Source organism: Pithys albifrons, chromosome 4 (genome assembly GCF_047495875.1).
Source record: "Pithys albifrons albifrons isolate INPA30051 chromosome 4, PitAlb_v1, whole genome shotgun sequence".
Lineage (NCBI taxonomy): Eukaryota > Metazoa > Chordata > Aves > Passeriformes > Thamnophilidae > Pithys > Pithys albifrons.
The window spans coordinates 86,796,833-86,820,320 of NC_092461.1; the positions used below are offsets into that span (position 1 = coordinate 86,796,833).

The 23,488-nt window shown below is 36.6% G+C and overlaps 1 protein-coding gene across 1 annotated transcript in view; it reads left to right on the top strand.

The window, feature by feature from the left end:
* DOK6 (docking protein 6) overlaps nt 1–23,488 on the top strand; it is a 244,065-nt gene that overhangs the window by 152,647 nt on the left and 67,930 nt on the right. The window contains exon 5 of the mRNA XM_071553138.1: nt 2,118–2,307. Coding sequence (XP_071409239.1) covers nt 2,118–2,307 — 190 coding nt within the window. The remainder of the gene's footprint in view (nt 1–2,117; nt 2,308–23,488) is intronic.

The following is a 23,488-nucleotide window of genomic DNA, read 5'->3' on the forward strand; positions in this document are numbered from 1 at the left end:
ATGTCAGTCACCTGCATCTTTCTTTCAAATAGAGGAGGAAAGTAGCGATAATATGGATACTGAAAGGGCAATATACATATTTATTTATTTGATTTTTAAAATTCATTTATTTATTTAATTCCAAAGTACAAAGTATAAGCTATCTTGTTCATTGCTATTTCCTTCCCAAAGCAGTCATTGACCCATATTCCCATGTGTGAGTCTTTCCATTTACTTTAGTAGGCATTATATTAGACCTCTGCCCCATGAACTCTTCTGAGGATTAGGGGAAATTCTTTACCTGTGATCTCAGCAGCCTCTGCTAATCTATTTGTTCTGCATGTCAGAAGACTTTTGCACAGTGTTTGGACTTTCACATTTGGGACCTTAGTCATAAAATGAAACTTTTAGGGCTAGCACCCATTAATGTGACTGATGGGAACTAGTGCCTGGGAGAAGAGGTTGTGACTGAATGAATCAATTGGGAAGCCATTAATAGGACCAAATTAAATTGAATGAAACGGAACAACATTGGGGATGACAAGTTTACTTATAGCTGTGCAAGGCAGCAATTTTTACTGCTCATCCAGCAGTTCCCTTCTTTCACTGATTCCTCAGCCAAACTTGCTACTTTATTCACACATACACAGAATCACACAGACTTCTAATATATTTTATATTAACTCACTTACTTGCAATATTTTAGTTGTTTTGTCAGACAAGTATATATATCACATGTTTAAAAATGGAGACATAATGTCTGTGATATTGAATATCAAACACAAGGGGAAACTGTATCTATGTTGACTACTGCAATAATTTTCTCTCACTATTTTCAATTCCTTCCTAGTTTTGAAGACACTTTGAGAAAATTCAGTTCAAATGGCAGATTAAAAGTGTTCCACACCAATCTAACTTCTTTAACAAGTAATTGGAGACAATTTTCCTATAAGTTGATCCTTTAAAGAGCATTTTCTCTTTATTTTTTATTGAATAGGCATTGCTCATGGTCATACTTTAAATAGTTCTTACTTTTTTTGTCAACAACCTTTAGGCAGTAGCACTGACATTTTGCATTTCTACCCATTTCAAAGAAGAAAGAAAACTGTGAGAGAAAAATTGTGAGTCAGCTGCATTCTCACGTATTATGCTATTAAGCCCCACTACTGCAGTTCATTTAGAGTTAAAATATAGGCTAGCACTTCCAAATATATTACTAGAAATTTAATTGAGTTCTACATTGTTTGTGAAAGCAACTTATAGAAAGTTGCTTATAGAAAAGCAACTTATAGAAATATTAGTTATTCTTCAAAGAAAATTACATTTTTATTTAAAATTCTCTCACTAATGATGTGGTTTACTTCCTTTCATATGAGTTAATGGTGGGTTTATGCCCTTTATTTTTTCCTTTTTTTCCTTTTTTAAGGTGTTGGGGTTTTTTTTCATTGCTTATTAAATCACATGCTACTCAGGGACTTCAGAAAATTACTAATGCCCTTGACCTCCTACTACAGTGAGTGTATTTTGCAAGGAAAGTGCAGCTGGTAGTGATTGATGTCATGACCATAATAATATATCATGTTGAGTCAGATGTTTCAAGAAAGCAACAGATTATTTAAATTGTTGTTAATTTGACAAATAATAATGACTTTGGCAAATAAACAGGAACTGAAAGGCAGGTGTTAATAAGTAAACCTGGGTTTGCAGTTTCAAGGACAGTTTTTCTAAGAGGCAATGGTTGCACATACATATTTTGCCAAGTTACCTATAGTTCTGTTCTTTGAGAAAGGAATCTCTGTCAGAGTTCATGTTATTGTGAATTTTCATTTGTAAATATTCATGAACTTTAATGTGAGGATTAAAAAGGACTCCAGTTCAGCTGCTGGGAACATTGGTCCAAGAGGACTATGTAGATCATCTGTGGAAGATGTTTCAGTCTGCTGCATCATTTATAATGAAACTGAAATGAAGATGATTCTCCTCTTACTCCTCTCATATGCACTAGCAAGACTTTTTCCATGTAAATGGATCCTCATCTCTGTTAAAAGCTAGGAGTTGGCCTTGATTTCTGAACCATAAAAACTAAAGATTTTATTTCATTTTACTTTGTGATGTCTTACTTTGTGTTTTTTTTCCAGAACGATTCAATGTATATCTTATGCCTACACCAAATTTAGATATCTATGGGGAATGTACAATGCAGATCACACATGAAAATATCTATCTCTGGGACATCCACAATGCCAAGGTCAAGCTGGTCATGTGGCCTCTGAGCTCTTTGAGGAGATATGGACGTGACTCAACGTGGTTTACCTTTGAGTCTGGAAGGTAAGAGCTAAGGAGATGCTAAAAGAAGAATTAATAAGCAGGTTTTTGCAAAGCAATCTAATAAGTTAGATTAGCCTCTCATTATAAAGCAAGACAGAATACATGGCCTCTCATAGACTTCTGTTTGCTGAACATTACTTTTCAATATATTCAGCCCAGTATTTGAAAGAAGTGTTACTATGTCTTACATTTAGAATGAGCTTAAATTTCCTCGACTTTTATTTAACTGTATTGAAATGTCATTCTTAAGGTTTACAAGTCTCACTGTGCTTAAATACTAGCATGGTATAATTTGAGGATTTTTGATGTAGAAGAAATTAATTCTGGATCATGCAAAAAGGTTCATCACATGGTATGAATGGAATAACTTCTATTACAGTGGATATTACTCTTTTTGGATGTTCCTGATGACTGATTGCTACCCTAGAGTATAATTGCAAGCAGGAGTACAAGAACATTGTGAACCCATAAAAGGACTAGCTCTTTTTTCTGCCTGCAGCTTGCCATTTCCATCCTCAGATCAGTTTTAAATGTCCGTGGAGCTTCGTTTTGCCTCTCTTTCATATCTTTTTAAGGCACTTCATATCTTGCCATTAGGTTCACTGGTTTTTCTGCATTTCTGCACAAAAGTAACTCTCCCTTTGGTGGTGTTTGATCCTATTTTTTATGGTTCTAGACTATTGTTCTTTATGGTTTGGTTTGGGTTTTTTATGGTTTGTCAAACTCCTTTTGAAGAGCCAAATTTTCTGAAGCAATCTGTGAAATTACAGTTGTTTCTATGCCCTTGGGTTAACCACACTGTCTTGTTAAAAATCTTTATATGCATTTTGATATATACTTATTCAATACCATTAACAGATATTCACAAAATTATAATTTGTGGTCAGAAACAAAAACATGAATCAAATGGCTCCTGCTGCCTAAGGAGGTAATGTCCAACATTCCTCTGCAGTTTCTTATAGGTGGGAATTAACAAGTAATTTGTTTATCCAGACTGATGTCACTTGACCACTTTGGTGCTCTGTTACTTTTCTGTAATGACTTCACAATTAAAAATCATGAAGTCATATAACTTCTTTTTATTTAATAACTTTTTAGTAAAACTTAGCAAAGCTGACCTGTGTTTCAACTTGATTTCAATGATTAAGCTGAGGGGCTTATTCAAATGTACAGTTTTAGCAAGAATTAACATTCCAAGCCTCCTACAGTATTTTAATTTCATTTCAAGCCTCCTACAGTATTTTACTTCCATTCTAGTATCTAAACAGCATCTGCCCCAACAGTCCATGGAGCATGTGACCTGATGAAAACTGGATTGTTTTCCTGTGTTTTATTATTATTAGCTAGCTCTGCCTTTATCTGTCATGCTTGATTGTCTTTGATCTTATTCCTCCCTTTTTGCTTGCTTCAGAGTACTTTATCTATCTGATTTGGAAAGGCCTAGAGGTAAAAAATAGGGAAGGAGTACCACTGGTATCTTCAAAAACATCCGAAGGCTATATAGGGCAATGGTAATAATCATTTTAAAATCTGTTTTTGCTTTGCTTGGGGTTTGATTTTTATTTTTTAAACAACAAATCATTTTTCTAATCTTTCTGAACATGATTTTCTTTGTCCCTTGATCTGCTAGTACCTTAATACAATAAATGCCTGATGCATGTTGTTTTATCAGAAGTGAAGCACTCATCCATGTTTTATGAGAATGTTATGCAGTAAAAGTGTTGTTGCTTTAATTTTCCCCTAAGGCTTAAATATTAAATGTAGGCAATTGCTTTAAAGGAAATATTTTTAAATAGGTTCTTGTGTTTTAGTGAGTTTTAGCAGATATCCAGTATATGAGTATGAGGTTTGCATTAACGTTACAAGCTTGGTTTTCTATCTTTATTATGCAACCTGAGTTTTTGTATTACTTTGTTTGAGAAAATAAATCCCTGCCATTAAACTAAATGGGCATATTCACAAAGAGATACTACTTTATATAAATTGATCAATAATAAGCTTTTTGACAAATTTATCTTTTAATAAATATATTGCTTTACATTTAAATGGGATATGAACTCGGATGATAAAACTGAACTGCTCATTTGTCTAATGAAATGTAGTGGCTACACAATTTGAAGAATGTTTAAAATATGGGAGGAATGAACTCAGATTCTTTTAATCTGACAGATTTTTCTGTTAAGTGTTACACTGAGTTGGAGTTTGTAAGTATGTATCTTTGCAGTATCTATGAAGCTGGACAAGTCTTTATTTTTCCTTACTTAGTTCACAAATGAAAAGAAAGTATTTCTTTCTTAGTGATTTCCTATTTTTTTTCTATCCAAACCCTACTGAGACTTGTGGGAAGAACTGTTTGGTGTGGCTTTGTTCAATGCTGTATGGAGACATTCTCATTATGTGAAGTACCTGATTAGTGCAAATCCCATGCAATCTATCCATTGATCAGAAAATAGTCATTCACAACTCCATTAAGCACTACAATAGCTTTGTGTGGATTAATACTGTGCATCTAACACATTGAATGGATCCCATGGTAATTCAGAGCACCTGAGGTAAGAGCCTAGTATTTACTCTTTAAAGAGCCAGACTTCCCCCCTAACCAGTCTTGGATTGGGCAGGGAGTTGTATTGATTTTGGCTGTGGAGGAGTTAATTTCCATCACAGTAGCTAGTATGGGCCTCTGTTTTGGATTTTTGCTGAACACAGGTTTGATGACAGAGACGTTTTAGTTTTGGCTGAGGGATTTTCTTCTTTTCATCCCACCCCACCAGCAAACATGTTGGGGGTACACAAGGAGTTGGGAAGGGTCATGACTGGGACAGCTAACCCCAACTGCCCAACAGACAATCCTATATCATATGGGTGTCATGCTGGGCATATAAAGCAGGGGAGAGAAAAAGGAAGTGGAAGGGCCATTTGGAGTGATGGCATTTGTCTTCCCAAGTCACTGTTATGTGTGATGGATTGTGGCTTTCCTGGGAATGGATGAACTGCCTGCCCATGGGAAGTGGGGAATGAATTCTTTGTGACATTTTTCTCATGCACATGGGGAACATGGGCTTTTGCTTTACCTATAACACTGTCTTTCCTCACTTTTACCCTTCCAATTCTCTCCCTCATCCCAGTGGAGGAGAGCAAGTGGCTGCATGATGCGTAGTTGCTAGCTGGGATTAACAGCACAACAGGGGTTTTGATGTTTAATCATCAATGAGTCACAGGATTTCCTTAATTTATGGATGTACATAATGTGTTCAGACACCTTATCTCATTATTTTGGATATTAGATATGTTGGAGACACTGTGCCATTTATCTGCATGGGTGTACTTATTTCTCTTGAAACATTTGGAATCGCTGCTTCATGTACAAATGCATTAGTCCTTGACTGTCCCTGATTTTAAGCCCCTGAAATGGGAAATGTGTCGTTATGGAACTAACCACCTAACTGTCCAGATGACAGTGCTGTTAATTTGCATGGTATTGCATTAATTGCATACAATCTAAGAAACATGCCAGAAAAGTTGTAAAACCAATACAGCTGAAATATCTCATAGTCCAGATCAGGTATGAAGACATCCTTTTCAGGCTCCTACCCACGTTATGGGATTCGTTTTATCGATGCTGTAAACCAAACAATCCATAATAAAGGCCATAAACAATGCTTAAAATCCACTCTCTGGAAACTGCAAAAGGCACTTGTCCAAGCTCCCCTTTTAGCAAAACAAGCTGTCCGAGGCACCTTTTTAGGAGCATAGGAGGAGATTCCTAAGAATTCAGAATTGAGGCACCGAGAAAATTAAGCACATATGCACTCTTTCTTCCTTTTAAAGTGTTGTTTCTTTACTGTAATTCTACCTTTTGCATAAGCAGTATATTTTTGTATGGAAGCTGTCTGGTCAAGCTACTAAGTGCTGACCAGAATAATAATAAAAAAAAATTGAAGTCAAGTTAAACATGGTGAGAAAATACAATGAGGGATGGACTCCGGAAGCTGCAGCCAAACTTTGTCAAATACTGTGAGTTTCCAGCTGAGTTGAGAGTTCAAGGCAGAAGGCTTTTCTTAGATTTTTGAGAGAAGGAGCCACAAATCCATGACACACTTCCTTTTTGGAAATATATGTTACTTTGTTTTGTAGAGATGTTGAAATTTAAACAATTTCAAGTATTTACAAGCTGTGTATTGAGTGAGACCCATCAAACTACACTAAACTATTCCTTATTTCTTTGCCTTTGATTTGGGCTTTTTATTTTATCAGAGAAAATTTAATGAAATCTGGTATTCTCTATGACTTCTAAGATCTGAAGCATTACAGAGTGGTGACATAAGAATTTCTCAGATTTTTTTTTCCTCAAGACTGATATACTCATTTTCTCAGTGGTAGATACACAGATGCTGGGGTTATCTGAAGCAGAAAGTTCAGTGTTTGCTTCAGGCACTACATCTGACTGAAATCTTTCACTTGTCTATCAGTCCTCTGTGGTGATTTTTGGTGTTAATGTGAAATGTATTAGTCAATTAACCCTTAAAGTTCAGTTTCAGAAAACATTCTCTTTTTCCCTTCTGTGGGAAGAGGCCCTTACGTATGTACCTCATGAGACAGCTGTCATGGGACAACATATGCCGTTGTAGATACCCACTCAGGTCTATACCTCCCTTGAATAGAAACCCGCAATTCCTGTTTGCTGGTGGGTTATCTAAATAGTGGATTAAGTTTATGTATCATGGGGGTTTCATAGAATTATAAATCATATATTATAAATAATTTAAATATGATTGTGAATCATAAGCTTGTAATAGAATTTGTAAGTCACTTTGGGCTGAGCAGCAGTATGTGCTGAGCACTTGTGCAGCTGCAATATATTTAACATTTCACATCAATGTTAGCTCAGAGCTTTCAGTATTCCACACTTAATAATTAAGTTCCTTAGGATCTTTCTCTTCTATTACGCTTTCATGACCCTTTAAAATGCCTAATTATCTGTTATGTAAATTTTCTATGATTTTACTTTATGTTTTCTCACTCCATCTTCTTTCTTATATTCTTTCTGTAAGCGGCATGTATCCCTAAAATCTGAAAATAAAAAACTTCCTTGAAAAAGAAACATTAATCTCTTTTACGTATCCTCTCCTGGATTTTTTTTTTCCCAGTAATGACATACTTCTAATTTTAGGGGAAGTGGCATTTCTTAGCACTGAAAAGGTTTCATTAGTTCCTGCCATTTAGCAGTGCCAAGATTATACCGTAATATGTTGTAATTGTAGTTCCAGTCCTACTTTTTTCCAGTTCAACTCTCAGTTTGTCTCCTACCAAATTCTTGACCTGGAATAAGTTCTGTATTAGTCATTTGATTCACTTAAACCCTGCCTAAAAAGGATTTCTGTATTTACCTCATCTACAGAACTCTTACTCTGTTTTTGATCATGGTACCTAATCTAAGAACTCTTTTACTAGTGGAAACTAATATAGCTCATTTTAAGTAACTTATTAAGTGTTCATTGCATTTTCTCTCTGCCAAGGCCTTTCTCAGAGTGCTGATATGTCAGAGTGAGTTCCACCAAATCTCACATAACAGTTAAATTCTCCACAGTATAACTAACTGTGGGAAGAATATAGAAGGGGTTGCCTATAGGCTTATTTATTCTAAATTTCTCTTGCACCTTCCAAAGTGTTATGCTTATTTTTTTCCCCCGTTTTGAAAATTCAGCCATGGCATACAAACCTGCAAAAGATTTTCTCCAACTGACAGAGAATGCCTGAACCATTCCACTTCACTGTGAAAGCTAATTTTTAAGAGGAAAAATAATGAAAAAAATTTTACCTGTACTAACTTTATCAGAAATAGATTGAGATGTCAGCAACTCCTAGGACAGAGCACCAAACTTCATAGATGAAGTTGTATAGCATAATAATCAACAAATTTATTAATACTAAATAGATAGGAATGAACACATCACAATTCTTTAATTCACCATTGCATAAGCAGTAAATTTTCTTAGGAATTTGTACTGAATGAAACACATACAGTTAGAAAAAGAGTCACCCAAAATTTGTACAGATTACATAAAAGATTTAGAGCTCAAAAGGAAAGTCATCATCTCTATGGTGTCTGTGGAAGTGGCTCCTATTTGCAAATCTCAGAGGGACCAGTATGAGCTGTCAACTTATTACTAGTTACCCAAAATTATTGGTTTAATTGAAATGTTACAAAGTTTTTTTAATTAAATCACTGAGAATTGTGTTGTGTTTGCCTAATATATTAGCAGATAGCATTTTATGTTCTTTCTGATGATCCTGAACTCTGCCTTTCAGTTGAAGTGCCTAATTTGTCTTCTGCTTTCATAACGCAGTCACGTCATAGACAAAGTAGGGCTTCTTTTGAAATATTTTGAGACCAGCCACCATTTAGCTTTCAGATGGCTTTACATCCATATGTGAGACCAAAAAATTTCTTACTTACTTTTCAAATTCTGATTTTCTCTTTTTCATGCATATGCTCTTCTCCAGCCATGCATTGTTGGATTAATATTCCTGAAGTCGAAAATGGCTAACAAGGCTTTTGCTGTGTTATATATGAGTGGAGAAGAAGCAGATGAAATAATTAATACATTCTTAATCACATTAGGACTCACTTGTTGTTTCAATGGTACATTTTAACCTTGAATTCCATAGTAAGCAACAGCAATAATCAATCTCATATGACAGTTCTGGATAACTTGAGATGCCCCAGTAGTAGGTTGGTTTCTCTCCAAGGGTCAGAATAACATTTAACCTCCTACCCTAAAATACAGGAGGACTGAAATGTCCCAGATTTGAAAACTAAAACAATTTGGTTTTAGGTGACCCATTAAAAAAAAATCAACATCTGAACTCACAATCTCTGTAATAAAAAATGCTAATAGATTTTGCAATGTTCTTCATTTAGTGTATAGATACCATTTACAATAAGAGTGTCTGTTTTAGCATTTAAAATACTGTTGCATCTCTCTCTCAGCAAGCCTATTTGCATGAGCTAATTAAAAAGGCTGAAACTTGGCACCTAATTATCGATACAGACAGTACAAGAGTGTTAAACACTTCACAAAGGGCAATCCAGAAGGCCACATTTTGCACATTTAGCCAGCAATAATGGTAAGCACAAATAAATCCTTTTCTCCAAAGCTTATGAATGTAGGATCATCAGCTGAGGAGGAGGTTTGAAATATCCTCTATGCTGCGACTGTGTACTGTACAAACATAGAAGGAAGTAATCAAAATGTAAAGGCTGGAATTTGCACCAAAAAAAAGAGGCTTGTTCATGAATATGTAGGAAACTGTGCAAACCCCTGCTTGCACATACACACACAGAGCACTGCAGGAGCATAAAGGGGCACAGTTATATACTTTTGTGGGCTTCGTTTGTTGGCAGGAACTCTGATTCCTTTGCTTCGCCTGGCACATAAGTTTATCCTAAAAGTCATTTTAGTATCTGAACAGTTGTCCCTTCTATGTCACATGCAAAAAAATGCAATGGAAGTTTTATTTTTATCTTGTGCTTGGGCCTTCATTATACTCAAATCAACCTGAGTATAACTTGACTGTCCTTTACTGCTCTTGAGCTGAGAAAGCTGCTTTAGCAAGCTGGTCTTGAGAGGTTTGCCAAATATCTCTCTAACTCCCCCTGTTCTTTCTGACAGTATTAATTTATTGTTCTCAAAAATAATAAACTCACTTATGAGGAGCAGCTGAGGTCACTTAGTTTGTTCAGTCTGGAGAAGAGGAGACAGGGGAGACCTCGTTGCAATCTTCAACACCATCATGAGAGGAAGTGGAGGGGTATGTACTGATCTCTTAATTCGTGTGATCAGTGACAGGACCTGATGAAATGGCATGAAGCTGAGTCAGGGAAGGTTTAGGCTGGATATCAGGAAAAGGTTTTTCACCCAGGGAGTGACTGGACACTGGAGCAAGTCTCACCAGGGAAGCAGTCACAGCATGAATCCTGTGTGAGTTCAAAAAGTGTTTGGACAATGCTTTTAAGCTCATGGTGTGACCCTTGAGGTGTCTTTTGCAGTTGGATTCAATGATCCTGGTGAGTCTCTTCCAATTCAGCATATTCTATGATTCTAAAAAATACCTATTGACATCTTTGTGTTTAACTTTACTAAGATTTGTTTAGCTTTGCTGAAGGATGTTGGTACCTGGTAATTTCTTGGCTTCCAAGAGAGGTCAGTAGGGTAGTTTTGGCCTTTATTGTTCATAGATGGATTGCAGTTCCAGAAATACTTCTGTATTCTGGACACAGTAAGAGTGTGCAAGCCAAAACTCTAAAGTATAAATTTCTATGGTGATTTTTATTTCAGTAGCTTTATTCTGACTTTTCATTAGTAAGCTGAATGTCATTACAAACAGAGCTTTATATGTATGTGTTTTATTTATACACATTTCCAAACATACCTATATATGTGATCTCACTGCACCCATGACTGTGTTGGAACATGTGAGTAACTGTGGATTCTACTGACTTTTTTTTTCTTATTGCTGCACTTTTGCACAATATTGGTTTTCAAAAATAAATCAATAATCATGAAGATAATTGAGATTTCCATCTATTAATTAATAAATTACTAATTTCATTCATTATGTCACTAATTAGAAAAACAAATTCTGCTCTACTGCAAAAAGCTATTGGTAAACAAAACCAAGACAATAATATTTAAAGCAAATTAATGGAGACAACATTCATTTGTAAACCAGAGAATTTTCTTGAACTGGTGAATACCCTAGGATATTTTCATTCAAACCTTTAAAACATGCTAGGAAACTGTGATGTATATTCTTCACCACTTCTCAACATCTTTAGACTTGATGAAATCCAAGTTACTTTTGGTGAACTTTTACTGCTTACAAAAATACACACACATACACACATACTTTTAAAAAAGCATATAAAATATTCTAAATATTTTCTTCCAAAAATATGTATCTAAGTAAATAAGAACACCTGAAAGAACTATCCAATTGACCATTCATGAGTAATTCCTTTAATTTTTTAGATAGTGCTGATAAATGCTGCTTGGATACAAATCCATGTGCTACATTTCAGGTTTGTTTGTTTGTTTGTTTTTTTCACAAAGCACTTTGCTAAGGAGAAAACAAGCCTAATAATTGAAAACTATCACAGTCCTCATAGCATTATCATACATTATGCCCCCCTCAAGTCCTTTATTGCATCTAACTGTCCTCTCACTCTAATTTAAATTAACTAAAGAACTATTAAAGTATTGGCACACATGGGAGATGGAAAGCTCTTTACAGGCAGTGCCTACTCTCTAGCGTTCTGGAAAAGTCAGGCTATTTTTGAGGTGTGTACGAGTGGTCCCAGTGGCTCCTTTAATCTTCCATTTATTTATAAGGTACCAAAGGAAGGTTTGTCCCTTAGCCCCTGTTAGAGGAAATGCTATTAGCTACTGTGTCCCTTCTAATAGTACTTCTTTGCTATCACAGTAAGTTATTACTATTATTGCACTATTAATAATGCTGTACTCTGTGGTGTGTGATTTATTTCCGCTGTGAGTAGTCATTTGTCACATATTTTCTAAAAAGCTTTCATCTTATTAGAAAGAGTGGAGGCAGAGGTAGCATCTAATGGAATCTCTCAATCTCAGTGGCTCCAAACATCGTTTGATCTTTCTGACTTTTTGGAAGAAAGCTCAGTCACTGCTATAATTCACTGAGATCTTTCATCTACTTGATTACCCTGTCAGTGGTTGAAAAGTCAAATATAACATTGTATTCGCATGTCTTGCTTGAATCAGTACACTGAAGCAGATTTTCACTTTTTTTTTTTTTACTATGTTTTTAGTAATTCTCTGTCCAACTTGGAAAATATCCCTCCTTTAAAATGGTACTTTAAGTGGTCCCTGATACACTTTCTGAAAACAAAATTTTGGGATAAACAACAGGAGAAATTTTATTTACCTGAAATGTGTCTTGTTATGGCTGAAAATTCATCAAGATGACTATAAAGGTAAATAAAAAGTAATCATTACTTATTATAAAAACTGCATGAATTAGTATGCAGTATTTAAAAAATTTTAAAAAAATTGAAACTGTCTGACCGTAAGTATTATTTATGGTCAGGAATAGGCTTACGGGCAGAAAATTATATAGTCTTGAAGTTGATTCAGTGGAAAGCCCTGAAGTTCTTTCAGATGTTTACTGAGGGTGCCAGGCCTTTATTTAATGTTGGAGCAGGCTGGATCATCTGTATTTCTGGTGATTTTCTCTTCTAAGAGAGTACTGCCACTGCTGCCAGAGAATAAAGAGGGACAGCAGCGGTGCAGAACAACAGTGGTCTGTCGAGGATCAGCACAGGACTGTTTTGCATACTCATTAGACATTGAGTGGACCAGCTTGCTGAAACTAAAAGAAACCCAAGGGATTAATAAAAGTAGGAAGGAAAGTTTGTGGGGGTGGGACACAGAATGGGTTAAGCACACAGAATAGGAGGAGATAGGAATCTAGTGGTTTAATAAATGGGCTGGTAAGACAGAAATAGATAGTGAGAGACTTCTGAATAAAAGCAAAAGGTAGCTGGATTTGGAATACGTGTATCATTTTAGGAACAGCATCTAGTCAGAAAGTGTAGAGGATATAAGCAAAAGTAGCAAGAAAAGGTTGTCCAGGACAAGTTAGTCATTGAAAGATATTGACAACACAACCTCAAAGACTTGATTTCACACATACTTTGTCTTTTTTATCAGGCACTTCTTTAAGCCCCATAGGACAAATTTCTTAGAGAGGAAAAAAAAAGAAAAAGAAGAAGAAAAATCAGTATGATTAGCTCTCGGCTTTAGAAGCACAGGTAAAATGGAGGGCAGCCAAGAAAAGAGTGTTCCATGCATGTGGAAGTAGTCTCAAATAGCTGGCAAAAAGGACCATCAGAGAAATTAGTGCAAAAATAGTAATACAGAGTTATAGAAATGTATATTAGCATTTATCTTGAGACAAATATTCTGTCTGTGATATGAAGAATAACTATAATATGAATGTTCCTGATTAACAAAATGGGAAAATACTTTAAAAGACTTTTCAAATGTTGCCAAGCATACTCAAAATGCTTTTAATAGCATACATTAAATAGCCACAAATATTCCTAAGCAATTATGTTTAAATATCCAGGGAAGGCATGATCACCTTTGCTGCATAAGAACCATAAATGTACATTATATATCATTCTGCACATAAGGGATTTGTACCCTTTCTCCTCTGCCACCAATACTGCTTTTTTTTTGATAACTATATATAAATATTTGATAAAGGCAGTAGGTATTGCATCTATAGTTCATGGGTTTTTTAGACCTGGCATACTGAGTCATGGACAGAAGGGATTGACAAAGAGCACTTCCATGGCTGTTATAAATTTCTTATAGAAATATTGCCAAGTCAGTGTACAACAGTAGAAGCCTAAACTCTGGAATATTGAATTAGACAAGTAAGCTCCAGTGGAAAAGTTTGTTAGTGTTTTTTTTACAGCAAAGTACGACTGTGGTTTTTTATTTTGCTTTCAAACAATGCCCCAAGTTCCCTGGGCAGACAGCAGGCATGCTGTGCTTAAAAATTTTATGTATTAGAGAAGATGGATTTCATACTTTTAGATTCTGCTATCCCAACTTTTTTTTGCAGTCTTTGTTTTTCCCCTTTTCTGGCGGACATGTCAAAGTGCGTTCCTTGTCAATTAATAGGATCTCAATGCTAAGCAGAGAACTGGTCTGAACTGCCGAGAGTAGATGGGGACACTTACACACAGTGGCCACGGTTCTTGCCATTCTTGCTTTCACCTTTTTGGCTTAAGCAAAATCATCATTAAAGATAGCATAAAATGTCTCACTAGCCAGTACAGCTTCAGTAGTTTCATACAATACTTATAGTAGATATTCAACAGAGAGAACCTAATCAGCATAACTGATTGCTGTTAATAGAAGGTGGAAATACACATTTATCAAAACATCAGAAGATGGCTGGCTATTTCATCCCATTATGTTTTAGACAGAAAATATTATACAAGATATGAGATACTGTAGGAAAATATGTAAGGAGCCCAGTTATGTAAATATGAATGGTAAATAATGCTTTCTGCTTATTTTTTATCCTTTTTTACTCTTTTTCTGTCCTTTTTTGGCATGATCTGAGCTATGTGATTGTGATTGTGATTGTGATGATTTTCTTTTGCAGGGCTCTCTTGTTTCTTTGTTTTTGCACTTCTTTCATCCACTTACACCTTTTCCTACCCACTTACTTTTGCAATTGTCTTTTTTATGTAATAAATGTTTAAAAAATAATTTGTGGGTTCTCAAGACCTTGTCAAGCTGCTGAACACAAACTAAAGTGGATTTTAGCTGTCAGACTAATGACAAATCCTTACAGAGAGCTTTTCCCCCCTGAAAGCACTAGCACAAAAATATCGTATATACAATCAAACTTGGAGTCAGAGATGCCAGGTGAATGCAGTGGTGCGAGTTGTCTGATCTGTAACAGAAGTGCTGCTGTTTGCATTTGAGAGAACAGGCAAAATCTGCCTATTTCATTTTTGCCTGGCTTGTGTCAAAGAGGAAAAGTTAAAGCAAGTGGGGGTGAAGTCATGTTTCCTCTCTAAATTGAATACCACATGTAGAGAATTGGTGCAAGTCCAATGAATTTTTTATGCTTGTGGTGAGCATTGTACATTTTCTGTGATTATTTTTGGTATTATTATTGCACATTCACTCTACCATTGAAGGCATCATTTGATTGCTTGTGTCTGCATACATGTCTGGTTAAAGTTCAGACCAGAAACATAGCCTTCAGCTAAGATCTTCAGTTCTTACTGTCAGCAGCTGACAGGCACAGCTTTGGGTTTTTTAAACAAATCCCTGCCTTGTCTCATCCGTGGTGCTATTGCCTATCCCTGGGGTTGCTGCTGTGGCAGAATGCTTCCAAACTGCAGTTGACAACCCACCAGTTTTGAGAGCAGTGTTGATGAGGCCTTGGATATCATTAGCATATGTTAATTACTCATAAGTGTATGTACATAAATGGCGAGTGTCTCTGGACAGCCCTGTGTGCCCATAATATTTGCATATGACTTTCTGTAAATTCCTCTGTGGCCATGGTGGTCAAAGCAGTATCTCTCATACCTTGAAGATAAAGAAAGTGACATTGAAAAAAGACAGCAGTGTTTAAATCCTTTTCACAATAAAATCACAGTGTACTGAAATTTTCAGAAAATGGCTGACCATAAATGCTTTACAAAATCACTCTTGATGGTGCGTTTAAAAGGGGAAGGTGTGAGGGGAACACTTAAATTGCCTTACTTTGAAGTAGTCAAAAAACACTGTAAAGTGCTCAGGGTGCTCCCTTCATCATTTCTTTACACTTTTTGTGTCCCACCTTTGAAATGAGAGAATGCAATGTTCATTTTTCATAAACATGAAAACTGATTTTTTTGGGGTACATGTTATAGCTATACATGTGATTACTTCCCCCCTTTTTTTCCTGATTCTGTGGCTCTAAATTTGGCTCTGTATTAGTTCCTTAACAAATTTTATTTCTTCTTGATATTATTCATCAATCAAAAGTATTAATTGCATTAGTTTAGTCCTGTTCAGCCCTCCAGAAATTTTCCCTCCTCTCCTTAAGTGGATATACTTTGGTCAAAACACAGGAAATATCTATTTCCTATGCTAGCTGTCAAAATAAAATGGCATGAACACAGCATCTGCCTGCATCACAGTAGGTACAATTTGTTTCCAATAGCATTCAATCCACAGATGAGAGCTTAATGAGGCATTACAGAACAAATGCACTTGTAGGTGATTTAAAATGTTAAATTCTTGCTATCGTATTTATAGGCATGCACATATGCAAAACTGGATTTTATTATAGAATCAGAACCACTGGATCACACAATGGATAAGGCTGGAATGGATCAACTTTTTTTAACTTTTAGGTTGGGCATGATCAGGTACACCAAATATTGTTGGCACTTCTGCGATAGTGTCCAGAGTCATAGCTTCTAAGCATACCAACCTCTTCAAGGATGAAGAAAAGTTAATAGATAAGCCTTTGCAAATTTGATCCTTGTCTGTTACTATGCTAACATCTGTTTGCTGGCAAATGTCTTCTTAAAAAAGAACAGTTACTTCTGGAGAGAGGATCAAGTTCAGAGTTATGTCCCATTTTGTTTGGAATTAATGCAGACTCTAGCAAGTATCATCTGACAGGATTTCCATCTCAAACCCTCTGGGCAAGGAGTATTCCTGAACATAACAGTGACTGTAGGGCTCCAAAACAAGCAAACAAACAAACAAACAAACAAAAGAAGAAAATAAAGATCTTGGGTCCCTAAGTTTTATTGCTTCTGAATAGCGAGTAGTGATGTGCTGCCGCAGGGCTCCTGTATTATTACATTATCATTTATTTTAACCAGTAATGGCCTTATTTGGGTTTCATGTCTAACATTTTTGTATTTGTCAAAATCAAGGGTATTCATGTAGATTAATACTGTTTCCTCTGTGTTCTTCTACTAAAGACACTGAGAGAAACTGAGTACTATTGTTAGGGGATGTGTTTGTCTTCACTGGGGAATAATAGCTCTTAACAGCATTGCAGCAGTCCTGTAGCAAATATCTTTATTTGAATATGATCCCAGATTCCAGGACTTCAAACTTGTATCTATGTCATTCAAAACTGAGATGAAAAATAGTAATCAAACCATGATGAATGAATAGATTTAGTCAAAAAACTGTAGCTAATGGTAGTCTTTGCAGTCTCTTTATTTTTATTAGACCAATGTTTTTCATTAGTGTGTTGTGCAGCCAACTGTAACTTCTGCTTCTGTACTAAAATGATAATAGTAATATGTGATTATCTTTCACAAAGCTGGTAAGAATAGATACTCATCCAAGACACTGTTAAATAGTAATCCATCATTATCAACAAGACTTGAACTTAACAGACTAATAGAAATAATTATCTACCGTATTTTCATGTTTGTTCTATTACTTAAATCATCAAAAATGCAAATGTCTTGTATATTTAAGAACATGTCAACAATTGGGTTTATTATCCTCTCTTTGTTTTTAATAAATGTGACTTTTTCTTTAAGGAAAATGTTACATTGTCAAAAGTCTCCATAAAGTGGGTTGTTTTGCATACACAAATGCATTAACTACCTAGAATAATTTCCTCAGTAATATCAAATGAATACCGACATGAAGGCAATTTGCATGGGCAACCTAGAATATTTCTTACTTAGAGGTGGTGAAGCACAAACAGCACAGTTCAATTGTCCTGATCAAAATGTCTAGGTCACGTTTTATGAAACTAGTCTATAAGCAGGAAGAAACAAAAAATGTAATTATAATAAAGTATTTGGATTCAAGTTCTTAGACTCCACAATATTGCTTCTAGTTTTGAGAAACAATGTCTTGGGTATTAGGTCTTTTAGGTTTGTGTGACAAGGCTTTGGTAGCAGGGGGACTACAGAGGTGACTTCTCTGAGAAACAGCCAGAAGCTTCCATGTCCAACAGAGCCAACGCCAGGCAGTTCCAAGACAGACCTGCCTCTGGCCAAGGCCAAGGCCATCAGTGACAGAGGTGGAACTCTGGGATAATGTATTTAAGAAGGGGGGAAAAAAAGCAACTGCAGCCAGAAAGAGGAATCAATATGTGAGAAACAGCCCTGCAGACACCAAGATCTGTGAACAAAGAGGGGGAGAAAAGGCACTCCAAGCACTGGAGCAAAGATTCCCCTGCAGCCTGTGGTGAAGACCATGGTGGGGTAGCCTGGCTCCCTGCAGTCCATGAAGGTCCACAGTGGAGCAGGCATCCACCTGTGGAGGACCTCATGCTGGACCAGATGGAGGCTGTGACCTTGTGGGAGGTCTGAACTGGCGCAGGCTCCTGGAAGGACCTGTGGCCCTGTGGAGAGAAGACCCCACACTGGAGCAGGTTTTCTGGTAGGACTTGGGACCCTGTAGGGAACCTACACTGGAGCAGTCTTGACTACACACTGACTGCAGTCAGGACTACATCCTGTGGAAGGTACCTATGCCAGAGCAGATGGTGAATGACTGCAGCTTATCCGAAGGATTGATGTAGGAGAAGTTAATCTCTTGTAGGAGGGACCCCATGCTGGAGTGTGGAAAGAGTGTGAGGAGTCCTGCTCCTGAGGAGAAAGGAGTGGCAGAGACAACTTGTGGTGAATGTGATGAACATTGCAGCAGAAATAATGTGATGAACTGATCACAGACCACATTCCTGTCCCCCTGAGCTGCTGGAGGGATGAGGCAGAGAATCAGGAGTAAAGTTAAGCCCAGGAAAGGAGTGGGTGGAAGGTGTTCTTAAGATTTGGTTTTACTTTTAATTAGCCGATTCTGATTTGATTGGCAATAAACTCAATTACTATCCCCAGGTTGAGTCTGCTTTGTGTATTACAATAACTGGTGAGTGATCTCTCCCTGTCCTTATCTTGACTCAGGAGCCTTTCTATATATTTTCTCTCCCCTGTCCAGCTGAGTATTAATAGAGCAGCTTCAGTAGGCACCTGGCATCCACCCAGGGTCAACCCATTGCACTATAGCTTAGTTTCTAGGATCTAGGACATAGAAAACAGAGCCTCTACACAGCATGTTTGCCGTTATGCATGGATATATTTCATAATTGCACGTCAATCTCCCCATTCTACCTTTTATGCATGACTTCAATAAAGTCCACTTTTCTGCTTTCATACAGCAACTAACATGGCAAATTATTTACTGGATTTAATTCTTCAGCACTAGTTATTTTTATTCTGATATATCAAAATCATTAATATTAACAAGAACATTTTAATGATAAGAATTGGGAAAGCTCAGTGGCAACAATGTAAGTGACCTAAAGTAAGTCCCAGATAGAATCCTCCTTCTTATCAAAACTGTACCTCAGGAAAAAAACTAAAATATGTCTTTTTTTCACTGTGCCTTATGATAGACAGGTATAAACCCTGTGGAAATGAAATAGAGAATTACAGTGCTAGTGGACAATCATTGATACAGACAGAGAAATTCATAGCCTGCTTTCTGCACTTCCATTAAACAAAAAGTGGAAAGCATCTGACACATAGGAATGGGTCAGTGTCCCTGACATACCCCATTAGTCTAAATGTGTTATCACAGAGGGCATCACAGAGACAGTGGCTGTAGAGACAGCATAGGCAAGGAGAAAAAAAAATATCCCAAGAGGCATAATTACCAATAGTACTGTACAGAAATCTCTCTTGTGTGACAAAACAAAGAAAAACAAGTTTTCATGAGAAAATGTTTGTCTCTGGTATATTATACTACTTAAATGGTCTTTTTGTTTAGGTAGAAAAGGAAATAATCTTCTAATGAAAAAATACTATTCATACACAAAGTCTCCCTATAAAAGGGAAAATTTTGGGGGTATCACACCTCTGCTTAGAAAGACTAGCAGTGTATTCAGCAGACTAGCACGTAAGAGATTTGTTGCCATGACTGCATGTAATATCTTAAAAATATTTGCCGCTTGGAATGCGTTAAGATCTTCTAGGAAATATTAGAGAAGGACTGCTGGATTCCTCTGAGTGGTGGAGTCCAACCGACCTGGAAGTAAATCATCATCACTCATTTCCACTCTGCCTGTGAACAATTTCCTTCTCAGAATTGCAAAATGTTTTCATTATTGGTCTTAGCAGGAAAGTTATTGATAGCATGGAGATCCTTTAGTTCATTTAGTTCACCGAGGATGACTCAAGAAATACAAGATGTGACCTTGAACAAACCTTCAGGTCTAAGCTCCATGATCAAGTTACTGAGCCATATCAGAGATCTGGTAATACTCAAAGTTCCTTGTATTAACTCAAGCCAAATTCAAGGAGAGTCCACTATCTATATCTCATGAGCATGTTCAAGAGCAGTGGAAAGTTACTGATCTCAGCTTAAGTGCAATAACATGACAATAAATGTTATGGAGGAATGTCTGTAGCTGGCAATTAGTAGTTATCATGCATAATTGCTTTTTCGTGTTGTATATTCTTGCCAGTAAATAACCATCATTAAGGGGGGCAGGCAGATGCCTCATGTATCAGAACATTTTCATTATTTGCTTCTCAGATCATAAAATTGCCAGGATATCGATTTGATACTCCAGATAAAACTCTAAAATGCTGACAGCAAGGCATGGCATTTTAACTCGTTATTCCCATAGGGAATGCATAACAGACCACACTCTGAGTCTCTGTCTGTTTGTTCTGGATGTTGCCCTTTGTATCATTGCTGTGCTTTACATTGTTGATCTTCATTTCCCTTCCACATAGATTTCACAGGACTTTTCCCTAGCTTTCACTGACCTTGTCCCATCTTCAGGTTTTTCTAACCATGTCTGCTGCCAGAGTTGTATACCTGAATAAATTACACATCGTGTACATTTTCTGTTGTGTTCTCTCTGCTTCACCCCTAGACCGTTCCTAGGTCCCATACGTGTTCTGTTTATGTTTTTTGTTTAGTGATACCCCTGCAAACATATCCTTTTTTTGCCTGCTGTAGTAAGTTAGGATTCTTATAACCATTTTATTCTTTCTTCCTCTGTTTTCCTATCTTTTCAACATAGAAGTTGACTTACAATTTTATAAAAAACAGACAAAACTTATTATTCAGTTGTCTTGGTAAGTATTCCTAGGTATAAAGGGAGCTTTTTATCTAAATATGGTTCTGCCACAAAGAGTTTGTGTGCTTTCCTTACTCTTTTGTTTGTTTGTTTTCTCAGAAAAGAACAACTTTGGCAAGGAAGCAAGCTAGCATTTGTTGAAGGCTGGAATGAGCAAAGAATTAGGACCCTCAGGGAAGCTTTACATTCATCTTATAGTGAGGTCTGCTGGTTAGCTGGCCTGTCTTTAGTGTATGTGGTGTGTATCTTCCTTGCACACAAAGAACAAACAGGATTTCTGTCAAAATGGCTTAATTCAAGTTAAGATAACAACAAACAAGGAAAGAAAAAAGTTAGACATCCACAAGAGAGATTGTGTTTGTGTGTCTCCACTGATAATCTAATTAAATTGTAGGCAAAAATAGCTATAGTTTCCACCACTTTTTAGAAAATCAAAGCTGTAGCAACACAAGAAATAATTGTCTCAGTTCAGAGTTAAATACTGCATACCAATTAGTTTTTTCATGACTTGAGGCCACAGCCTCAAGGCTTTAAAGAAAGGCAGACTTTTATTTACTGCCTGTCTTAGGAGTAATGGTCTCATATGTGGCATCTGACCACTCTCTTCAGCATATAGGAAATAAGCACTAGCTAATTAAGCAGTTCTGAGGTGGATCAAGAACTGGCTGAGTGACAGAGCTCAGAGGATCGTGATAGAGAAGCAGAATCCAGTTAGAGGCCTGTAGTCAGTGACATTCCCAGGGGATCAGTACTTGGGTCCTGGATCCCCAGAACTGGACACATGATGGCCTGCTGCCTTTGCAGCCAGGAGGGTCAATGGTATCCTGGCATGCATTAGGAAGAGTGTGGCCACCAGGCCAAAGGAGTTGATTGTCCCCCTTTACTCAGACATTGTGTGGCCACATTATGTGTCCAATTCTGGGCTCCTCAGTACAAGAAAAGGAGCTACTGAAAAGGGTCTGGTGGAGGGCCACAAATATAAGAGGTCTGTAGTGTCACACTTATGAGGACAGACTGTGGGAGCTGGACCTATTTAGTCAAGATGAGAAGACTGAGAGAGGATCTCATTAATGAATATAAATATCTCAAAGGTAGGTGCCAGGAGGCACCCTTTCGATGGTGCCCGGCAACAGTACAAGAAGCAATAGCCATAAACTGAAACACAAGAAGTTTCCCTTCAACATGAGGAAGAACTTCTTTAGATTGAGGGTGGCAGAGCACTGAAACAGGCTGCTCAGGGAGATCATGGAGTCTCCCTCTCTGGAGACATTCAAAACCCACCTGGACACATTCCTGTGTAACATGCTGAAGGTAACCCTGCCTTGGCAGGGGTGTTGGACTAGATGATCTCCAGAGGTTCCTTCCAACCCTAACTATTCTGTCATCCTTTGATTCTGTGAACTTAATTCCCAGGCCTCAAAGTGTCCGAGTAAACACTAGCATTGTTTTAAGAAGATAATTTTTAACACAGTAGGTGTGGAGTATGCAGTAGCAATTAGATCCAGCCTGGTACTGGTAACTTCTAGCACTCTGATTACTGGAAAATGCTTATTCATGATTTGTTCTCATTTAAAAATTTAAAATCCATTTTTATTTCAAGAACTAGAAATACTAAACTAAGATAGTAATTTCTTATGTATTAGTCATTAATAGCTATAGTTATTAGTAGCAATTAGTCATTAATAGTAAACATTTTTATTATGTTTTTTCAGCTCCTATTTGAGGATGTTTACCCTTTTTTAGTTACTTATATGTAATTTGATAAATTTTTGAGTGTAGAAGTCAGCCATTATTTCTTTAATCCTGAATTATTTGTTGGTGAAAAGAAATCATTCAAATTCATTAAAAATTAGATGTAGATATATGAAGAGCTAATTTTTTTTACTTAAAAATGTAAGTTATCTTTTAATTTTAAAACAACAAAATAATTTTTCTGGGCATCTCAGTTGTCAGACAAACTTCGTTATTGTGAAAATGCATTTTACCCTTAATCAAAATAGTGAAATGACACTGAGATGTCACATTCATCCTCTCATGCAGTTTCTTAATATTGCATTATGTAACTTTTAAAATAGTTCAACCATGACATGACAGCTTGAACTTCTTTTCGGCAAAAAGTATTATTTGTAAATGGTGGTCAAGTCAAGTCAACAAAGGTTTCTTTTTGAAGGGAATTGTACAAGGTTAATATATAATATTGATTCTGATCTAAAAGACTGAAGTTACATGGTGAGCAGAAGCAGTGGGAAACATTGTATGAATTTGGGAAATGTTGAAAAAAATCTGGCAATAGTGATGGGAAAACCTCTTTTGCTTGAGCAGAAAATCTACATTAAATAAAAGCAAGAGCTTTCACTGTTGGACTCTGAAACCAGCTTGTCTTAGGCCACGAGCTTAGATCTCACATCATCCCTATTCTTTTTCCTGTCTCTTGAGCCAGATCTACTAATGGTGATGGTCGTAAAAAGCTGTTGCAGTATTTTAAGAAGTAAAAAAA